The sequence below is a fragment of the Anneissia japonica genome, unplaced genomic scaffold (genome assembly GCF_011630105.1).
Source record: "Anneissia japonica isolate Jap-2015-1 unplaced genomic scaffold, ASM1163010v1 scaffold1859_len985614_cov190, whole genome shotgun sequence".
Lineage (NCBI taxonomy): Eukaryota > Metazoa > Echinodermata > Crinoidea > Comatulida > Comatulidae > Anneissia > Anneissia japonica.
The window spans coordinates 469,787-480,421 of record NW_022694754.1 but is presented as its reverse complement, the minus strand read 5'-3'; the positions used below and the strand labels follow the sequence as shown (position 1 = coordinate 480,421).

Sequence of the window (10,635 nt, the reverse complement as noted above, 5' to 3'; positions counted from 1 at the left end):
AGTATGAATTATAGAGTGTACTGTATTACTACTGAAGTATGGATTGATGTTTAATTATTGATAAGGTAAAAATGCCAAATGTGGTAAAAAAAAAAAACACTTCTCATATCCATGGAAGGCCATGATGCCAATGGTGGTCCAGATGAAAACAACATGATTGAGAGACAAAATTTTGTACATGTGAAGAGAAACTGTGTTTCAAATGATACCAGCCAGCTCAAGCAAAACAATCTGCAAACAGTTGTCATAGCGCCCCCAACAATTGTACTTTTGCATGATTGTAAAGAAAGCTGAACCAATTAGGCATTGAACAAGTATAAACCAACCCCCCAAATATAGTATTTTAATTAACAAACAAAAATATTAATATAAAATACCTTTTTACAGAGAATTGATGTGCCCATTAACAATCCATATTTGGATGGGTGGTAGACATTTTAAGGGTGAGTAGGTGATGATAACATTGCTCTAAATAAAAAGAGTGGATTTCAAGAATGGGCAAAGGGATTAATTAAGGTTTGTAGAGGGTCATTTCAGTTGAAGAGGCATGGCCCATGAAATTAGCTTTAGACTGGGTGGAAAACTTCAAGTCGGGGAGGCCTAGCACACCTCTGCCCACCATATACCTACATCCATGAATACCAACTGAAGTTAGTATAAAATGTGGCAAGTGGCAAAGTCACTGACAGATAAAGAATGTTTAAAACAAAGTAAAAATGTGCTCCTTTACAAGCAGATGTAAAAGTAGAGCCTTGTTTGAGTTCTAACAGACAAAGACACTTGTAATTTGTTTGATCAGATATTTCTGAAACAGAAACATGTGACATGCCTAAATATGGTCATGATGACATCACATCATGATCATATATAGACACATCATGACTATATATGGGCATGTAACAGCTGTTTTACAAAGAAAATTTGATAATCTGGACAGGGCCTAAACAAAGTCTGATAAAAAACATTGCTTGTTAGTGCCTACAATACAGGTATTACACACAAGAAAGTAGAATTTTTTTTTGCAAATATAATTTCTCCCCACTAACATTGACTACATTATGCAATTGTTACACAACATATAAATGTGTAGGTTTACTGTATTGTGATGCCAATTATGAAGCTTTTGATATTTTATTCTAGCGGGTTCAACAAAATTTAAAGCAATCAAAATACTCAGGAAATTTCCAATTGAAGTCCATGTAGTCCAAAAGCAGCAACCTAGTGAGAAAGTTATAAAGTAAACTCAAGAGGGCTCCCTTAAAAAATATACAGTAACCCATGAAAAATGAAAAATGTTGTCTGCTATTCATGGAGAGAGCAGCTTAAACAAAATTTTAAATATGTATATAAAGTTCTAATTCATTGATGAAATATATTTTAACATGAAACAATTTATTTGACCTTTATGTTGCAATTTATTTTACCTTTATGTTGCTTATGTATTATTTTGTTGCTAGCAGCACTTTAAAGAGTAGCTTTAATGCCACTTTTCAGCAATCCCGTCTGGTTTTAGCTAGGAATGTTTCTTTTCTGTTTTTCTTTCTTTTTGTTGTTAATCTGTTACTGCATGTGTTGAACTGAAGATGAAATAAATGATATATATGATAAACTGGTAGTATTTAGTGTGTAACTGGGACCCTAATATAACCTTGATCCGCAGTTCTATTCCATAGCCGTTCTCCTTGTCTTTTCAGTTGGAGGGCTAAAATACAAGTTTCAATAGCACACCATCTTTCGAAAAGGATGTTTAAGCCCTTAGTTCAATATGACCTATGTACAAGAACGCAGTACACTCAGCGAAAAACAGCTGGGAATAATCTACCAGTGCACTGACCAACTTACCACCAGAAGGACCTAACCCATCCTCAAAATCTTTGATCCGCCAAACCCAGATGCAATGTGTTTGTTTCCTCAAAACTGATTTCCAGCTACAATTCACAAAAACACATCCATATTCTCAATATATCACAAACAGTGAAGTGAGTAGAACTTGAAATGATGTGAGTAGAACTCGAAATGATGCAAGATTGCAAACTGTGAAGTTATCATTAGTAAACAATATTAATAAATGATGTGACAGTTTAGTTCCTCTGTGGAATAACAAGCTCGACAACCACATTTATCACCAAGAAACTTCTTTCCAGTTTTTTCATTCAGCTGCCAATTATTATCAACATGCGAATTTTGAAGATGTACATTTCGCAAAAAATCCAGGACCATGGCTGGATTTATCCTCTGTCACTGTATCTCAATGTCTGTTGCCTCATCCGGAAACGGAGGACACATTTGTTTTTCAGGTTGTTAATAAAGTGAACAACATCAACGAACATATGATGTGGAGATCAACGAGTTAGAAACATTGTGATGTATTAACTCAGATTACCTTATGAACGTGATTCATCTTCCAATAACAACAATGCTCTTTCATCACCTACATAGAAAAAACAAACAGCACACTTAAATTAACAGAAATAACAGATTGTCTGACCTCCTTTATATGCATCTATATGGCAACAGAATCACTTTTTTATCTTTCTTTTTTGAAGTATAACTTAAGTCTTTGTATCTCAAATTTGAGATTTTAAGAGAATAGAATGAAAAATAAAACAAAATTTATTGTATTTTGTATTTCTATTACCACTAAAATATACTTTCACAACCAAAACAAAAACAACTCCACTCACTTGTATGTTGTTATTATTATTCTTGTTATTATTGTTGTTGTTGTTATTATTATTGTTATTATTATTATTATTGTTGTTGTTATTATTATTATTATTGTTGTAATGATGTTGTTTGTACTGTTCTTTAATTTTATTAAAGAGGGCCCCTGAATATCAGTTAACCTACTGGGCTAAACTGAAAGGGTTACCCTCTTTAAAGATGGTTGAAATAAACAAAAAATAAATTAAAAAAATAAATAAATAAAAATAAACTAAGCCTCATTATCAGACTAAAGCCGGGGACTGACTGCACCGTACAACGAATGTAACTCTGCTCCCCGTGAACGATAGGGTCGTCATTAAAAACGATCTGTTGCATGCGAGTCGTGGCATTGCGTTCTACATACAATCGCATTGGCCAACTACTGTTGGGCACAGCGAGTGGCTGGCTTAAGTTTATGTAAAGCACGTTGTGTTTATATTTGTCTTGAGAAGGGATATGCCACTTTGAACAGTGATTAAGTTCGCTGCTTGGCATATCCATTTCCTTCGACCTAAACCAATTAACATAAAAAAATATTTCTACAATAATACCATATGCTGTATACTGGACCATCTGCAACATTATTATTATTAATTTGTGATAAACATGTTGTTTATTAGTGTCCTGATGCCATGTGGGTATTTTATACCGACTACATAGATTCCAGGCATTTAGTTGGTTAAAAGCTGGGCAATAATTCCAGCCATGCCCTCTAATGCCTACAATCTATGTAGGGGTATAAAAAAAAAATTTAATGGGTTGTAATCAGGTCATAGTTCAAAATATAGCCCATGTTCTCTAGAAGCTGTACTATGTCCCTCGACTTCATCTCGAGAAATATTACATCCTCCAGATCACCTTGGGCTATATTTTAAACTATGCCCCTCAACCCAGTAAATATTTTTATATTATATACCTCATACATAGATTCTAGGCATCTGATTGGTTAAGAAGCAGGACAATAGAAAGTACTATTCCCCTCAAAATGTACTATTCCCCTAAAAAATAGTACTTTTTTTGACCTGTCGCAAACTCTAGGCCCACTACATCGCGCTGCTGACGGTTAATGATTGTACCATGGTTCCTCATTTATAAGCCCATCCTCCATTCTTCACATACTGTAGTTCCTCATGCATAAGCCCATTCCCTACTCAACACCCTGAGCTTATACTAGAGAAGGACAAAAGCTATGTTAATAATAAATTATTGAAACGTGATGTACCTTTCAAATATCAGTCTCCATATACCTTCGTTCTGGAACGGCGTCTTCATCCTCAGAATCAACGTATTCCTCAATACGAATCAGTTTTGGTTCACGTGGCAACGCATCCAGATCATCGTCACGTACAACAAAGAAGCCTCTGCCATTGTTACCTAAACTGGAGAAGACGCTGCGATTGCAAAATGGATCATCTTCATCTATGTCCCCATTCTCCTCGTCCTCTTGATCCCCCTCCTCATTTGCATTAGCAGGTGAGTAGTCTAGGCATTTTGGACCCGTTAATGAGATCATGATTGCTCCTATCGGGGCGGTGATCAGGATAACAAGCACAGCCAGTGTAAGCATCTGAAAAATGAGACATGTCTTACTTAAATATTGATTACATCGATGGTCCGCAACCTGTGGGCCTGGCCCAATTTTGGGCTGCCAAGCATTTTTGAAGGGCTGCAAAGTCGTCCAGGAAAACAAAAAATCAAAGATTTGTTTTTGTATACTGCTTCATTTATATAGGGAATATGTAATTTATGCAAAATTTTGTCACTAATTTTGACTTGTTCTTTGTACATTTCATCTCAATTCAGCTCTGTGCTGCCATGATATTTTAATTTTCTGAAATGAAGATACCTTGATATATATAATAGAACAAATAAGTATGTCAATTTATTGTATATCATAATAACATGGGGGTAATTAAAATGATCAAAACTTCTTTCTAGGATTTTGCATGTTGGTCCCTGGCACGGCTGGGCCAAGGCTTGATGCCTAAACTCTGAAGTAGAGCATGATGTATCACCGTACAGAGATTTTGCAGAACGCTGGCTACATGGAACATGGTAGGCCATGCCTGTTCCTCGCTCTGAAAAGTGCTGATTTTCTTAGCAGTACATGTTGGTTGGGTTGACGATAAAAGTTTATGGATCTCAGCATACTGCTTAAGGGAGTGTGATGACAAGTGTTAGAGAGCCGTAGTTTTACACATTGTTGGGTAGCTCATGACCTCTATACTGACATGTTCCACCTAATGCCTTTTCTCTTTTTACTAAAACTATATACTTATACATCTCTGCAACCAAATAATAACATCCCTTTTACACTGCCAGGGCAGAATAAACCCGTGTTAATTCCAGAGTGATCCCGGGTGCATTTCTCATTTACATGGAACGGAAAAGTCCGGGTTGCTCCCGAGTTTCTCCCATTTTACACCGACAACAAACTCAGGTTCAAATACCGCCCTCAATTTTTGTTGCGATGGTGAACATCACTTCACTCGAGTTCCTCATCGTGACGAAGCCACAATTATTGTCAATATTGGAGGAATTTATATGCAGATTGTTTTTAAATTATGCGAATTAAATCAGCAATTTTAAGTGCAGGATTTTAATTTCAAAAGTGTCTAGGCCTAACCCATTGGTAGCAAAGTTTAGGCCTACCTGACCACAGCTGCGGAAGGCGCCAGGTAAGGCTTAACTCTTGAATCGTATTTGGTGCTGTTTACACTGGCGATTCCGGAATGCACCCGGGTTGTCCTACGGTCTATGCGTCCCGCAAGTCCATCCCGGGATGTTTGGCAACCTGGGTTGTATTTTTTGACGTTTAAACCAACCACAACTCGGGAGTTTCTAGTCCGGGTATTGCAAAATCCTGGGTTGTGTCTGGAGTTTTGCTTGCAGTGTAAAAGGGGTATTAGATGTCATACCAACCTGAGTGGCCATTTCTATCTCACGTTCATCAGGATCATCTCTATTTGTTGCTTCTATTAATGCTGTAGAACCTATAGCCGCCTAAAACACAAACAAAAATATCAATACAAATGCATGTGATTAAAATTGTAATAAATCATTATTATCACATTATCTTTATCATCACAAGTATAAATTTACTTAATATTGAAATAACAGTTAATAAAATGAAGAGATTTCTCTAAACTTACAATATTCTTTTGGACTACAAATGCTTAAGATAAAAGAATAGGGGGACGGAGTGTTTAAGGACACAAAATAGGAATTCACTGGTTACAGCTGAAGGTAATTTATCTCTCTTAAGTCCTATTGAGACTATCAAATTTTATTTGACAGAAACATGTGACATGCCTAAATATGGTCATGATTACATCACACAATGACTATATATAGGCACATCATAACTAAATATGGGCATACAACAGTTTTTTGTCAAATTAAATTTGATAGTCTGGAAAGAGGTTTATATCTCTCAAAGAATAAGAGATACATTCTCACTATGTAAAAGATAACTCAATTGCAATGAAAACAAACCGGTGCATTGAAATTAACTGTAGAATGTATCACATTCGCTTGAAAATCATGAGAAATTACAGACACAGGTACTACGCAAGCCTCATTTAAGAGATTGTATAAAATACCAGCATCAAGGGTCAACTGAGGGTCATAAATAATCACTATAAAATATGCATTTTATAAAGAAAGCATATATTGTACTAAAATAAAAAAAAAACTTACCTGTACAGTAGCTTTTGGTAACCAAGCGAGGGCAGTAAACACCTTCTCTTTCCTGTTTAAATTTCCACCTGATGCGGAGAGATAAGTTAAAGCCATCCTGACCACAGAACCAATAAGGATAATAGCAATGCCCAACCCTATAAAAAGAAAAAGGAAGGAAAAACATAACTCAATGTCTTGCTTTTATCATAAAAGTATGATTAATGGTGCTAGTTAATACTCTATTACTATTCCATTTAACACTCTTACGTTAAGTCTATTATCCAACACCTTACATGTACTTCGATCATTTGCTACTCTTCAATTATCAGGCTTTCTATTCAGCTATGCCTTACCTTTAGAACTGAACTCCATTTACTGTTTGGATACTATACTATGTGAACTATGGGGCTAAGTGATACTCCTTTGGATTTTCCTATTACAGTAGGACACATGTTTTTATCAAGGTATTGCAAAATACACAATGAATAGTATCACATGGAGGAATACATACATGATTAAAAAAGCCAATAGTCTCTCAATATTACAATATTCTTAAATCCTATCTATTTCCTTTAAACTTACATACTGACTGATTTGGAAAAGTGATGTATTTTGAAAGAAGACCTGATATGATTTTGAAAAATGTGTTTTAGTTAAAAGGAAACTGATGAAGTTCCGCAAATCAGTGATGGATTCAAGGGTGCACTATTGGCCTGACCCTACCCCCAACCTATATTTTTCAAAATCATAAATAAATAGTAAAGAAAAAAAGAAAATTCAAAATAAAGTCTAAGAGTAGTGTTTCCGGCCACCTAGAGGTGCTATGACCATAAATTTTCTTACCCAACCAAGGTGGGGTTGAGGTGGGCTAGCCTCTATATTTCTGAAATTCCCTCCCAGGGCCCCCTCTATTTAGAATTACTGAATAAACTGCAAATTTATTCCGTAAATAACAAATACATATGGGGCCAGTGGTTTCAAAATCTCTTACAAAATAACAGACTATAGACTAAAAAGTAAACAGTGATGGAATTTAATAAGGGACCCAAAATCTCCACGGTTCACTGCATACAGAGTGGCTACTGCTAGATTTTCCAGCTGAGCTGCTGCTCTTAAAAAAATATTTGAGAAAAAAAAAATATCTACTATTGTTTCACAGCATTATTTTCTGTAAATTAGAATAAAAATATTGAACAACATGCTAATGATGACGATTGAATACTCAATTGTGATTGTTGCAGTGTTGATCCACATATCATATATTTGTTATTCTACAAGGGACTGAATAATAATTACAGTTTTCACACGACGTGTCCATTGTGCGACAAGAATAGCAGGGCTATTATAATACTATTTCTTTTATCCATCCACGCACTTGACAATTGTGACGGAATGCCAAGAATGACAGGATAAATAGGAGGCCTATAATGTATCTTTAAGGTTACGTGTGTTTGTATTCTATCGAATACGCTACACTACACAACTGAAAATTGCCTAACAATGCATATCAAATATTTCTTATACTATTATTTGGAAAATCAGGTTGCTCTTCAATAGATGAATTTAGAGGCCTAATTTAAAGCTTAGAGTTCCTACATAGATAATTAGGAATTCAGAACCGTGGTTTAGGAGCACTGATTACTAGTGTCTTGTTTTCCTTGGCAAAAGGCACACAATTATTTCCTATATTATTATAATTAAGTAATTGTCAAATTTATTATTTTGGATACAAATGTGAGGATTACGGATGTTCGATGACAAATGGATGAGCTGAGAATTCCCGAGCTATTGCGAATGTTTCTTAGAAACTTTAAGTAGACTCTTGAGCCTACTCCACTGGACAACAAAGGAGAAGCATGACAAGGCAGGCTGTTCTAAAATGTATCTCTTTTAGCAAATTTACTGCAAAAAGTTGAAATGAAAAAAATAGCTGAAATGAATCCATTTATCTATATAAAAAAAATATATATTACCTGTTTTGAAACTAAATATAAGAAAAATTCAATATTTGATTTCTTCCTGGAACTCAATCATTAAAGTTTTTCAAAAGTTTTAATTATACATCGGAAAACTTATTATGTTTCAGTCTTTGACATATCATGTTACTCTGCTTTAAGCTTGCTTTCCACTAGACGAATTTATTTACGCGAATTGAAAGCGTCGGTTCACATGCGCATGCAAATTCACATTCCTATCAGATTTTTTGCGAAACAAAAAATACGCAACCAATCAGAACTCAGGAAGTGAAGCAACGCTCTGATTCGTGTGAATAAATTCACCTAGTGGAAAATAGGCATTAAAGATACACTGCCAACAAAAATTTAAAACCTCAAAAAATTTGCTATACAAGAGCCTCAGTCCCATTAGGATGTAGAGGTAACCTATTTTATTTTCTAATCTATCATCTAATATAAGAGAGCCTTAATTCCAATAGAACCCACATCTATCCACACCCACCAAGATCCAGAGAATCCAAACAAATTTCCTAATTAAAAGAAGCCTAATCCCAATAGGATATTAGTTACTCACATGCTCTGAGATCTAAATAGCATCCACACTCTTATCTCCCACAAGGGGCCTCAATCTCAATAGAACACACATCAATCCGCACTCACTAAGATCCAGAGAAAAGCAAATACATATTTCCCACTTAAAAGGAGCCTAATTCTAATAGGATTTAGGAAGCATATTCCATTGCTCTGAGATCTAAATAGCTTCCACACTTCCATCTCCCACCAGGAGCCTCAGTCTCAATAGAACCCACATCTATTCGCACTCACTAAAATCCAGAGGCATCTAAACACATTTCCAAATTAAAAGGAATCTAATCCCAATAGGATTTAGTTACTCACATGCTCTGAGATCTAAATAGCATTCACACTCATCTCCCACAAGGGCCACAATCTCAATAAATCCCACATCTATCCCCACTTACTAAGATCCAGAGAAAAGCAGATACATATTTCCCACTTCAAAGGAGCCTAATTCTAATAATTGGATTTAGGTACAGTATTCGCATACTCTGAGATCTAAATAGCTTCCATTCCATCTCCCACAAGGCTTCAATCTCAATAGAACCCACAACTATTTGCACTCACTAAAATCCAGAGGCATCCAAACACATTTCCTAATTAAAAGGAGCGTAATTCTATAATAGGATTTAAGTACTTTACTCGTATGCTCTGAGATCTAAATAGCATCCACTCTCCCATCTCTAACCAGGAGCCTCAATCTAATAAAACAAGATCCAGCCAACGAAAAATAAATAAATACCAATGGTTATAAATGGCATTTAGAAAACAAAAATACCAGAGAAATAAATGTTTACTTCCCATCTCAAAGGTTTGCTCTAATGACCTAAGCATACCAATGAGTTGTTTGATGATAGACATTGAATGTTCTAAACCAATCAGATGTTAGATACTTCCACAGTACAAGTTTGGCCTAGTCATTGATTAATAATAATAGTTTCCTATATAATATTAGTGTCTACAGTACCTACCAGTTCAAAGATAACCGATATCAATGTCAAGGTAAATGCTGAGGTGGGTCATTGTGACAAGATAATTTACTGCATATTATACAAAACACTATTTTTGGTAACATATAAATATATGTCGGTATGTGCAGGTATGTCAGGAGTTTGTATAGAGCACCACATATTCTCGCGTATACTGTAAGGTGATACGCACATAAAACGACCTCCAAGTTTAGTAAGATTTTTGTATGTCAGGCATACAAGTCGACACCCCGACAAACACCCCCCTCCCTGTTTCACCGTCGAAATCCTATTCTCTTCTGCTCTTTATGGTTTTGAAACTGCATCTAGCTAGCTAAATTCAGAGCCAAATGTAGGGCTAATCTCCCAATACCATTTTATCGGCTTTTAAATGTTCATTAAAATCTTATTTTAACGCATTTAAAATTGCATTCATTCACACTAATAACAGTTAGTAACTTCATTGCAGCAGTAAATTTGCGTGCTACGGACAATCCGTCCATAAGGCGAACATGATGTAAAAATATAAAAATTGAATTTGTTACACATATAAGACGAAACCCTGTTTTTCAATCGTAATTTGCTATTATAATTCTCGTCTTATATGCGAGAAGATACAGTACGTACGTACGTGTGTATGTTTAGTGCAGCAGCATTTCTTTATAAACAGTGGTATAATTTCTAAAATTACCAGGGACGGATCAAGAGATGCCTGAAAAGGGGGGGGGGGCCGAAAGTGGGGCAGAGTG

General features: G+C 35.5%; 1 protein-coding gene across 4 annotated transcripts in view; it reads right to left on the bottom strand.

Moving 5' to 3' along the window:
• Positions 1 to 1,030: 1,030 nt before the first annotated feature.
• The window catches only part of LOC117101249 (sodium/hydrogen exchanger 9B2-like), a 23,073-nt gene continuing 13,468 nt past the window's right edge, over positions 1,031 to 10,635 (bottom strand). For 2 of the 4 annotated variants that reach the window (XM_033241193.1, XM_033241194.1), the window contains exons 7-10: positions 6,406 to 6,542; positions 5,629 to 5,709; positions 3,929 to 4,273; positions 1,031 to 2,431 (exon numbers count right to left, since the gene is read on the bottom strand). In XM_033241193.1, the coding sequence (XP_033097084.1) occupies positions 3,932 to 4,273; positions 5,629 to 5,709; positions 6,406 to 6,542 (560 nt within the window). In that variant the 3' untranslated portion in view covers positions 1,031 to 2,431; positions 3,929 to 3,931. The remainder of the gene's footprint in view (positions 2,432 to 3,928; positions 4,274 to 5,628; positions 5,710 to 6,405; positions 6,543 to 10,635) is intronic. The other 2 variants (XR_004444255.1, XR_004444256.1) reach the window with 2 other exon arrangements.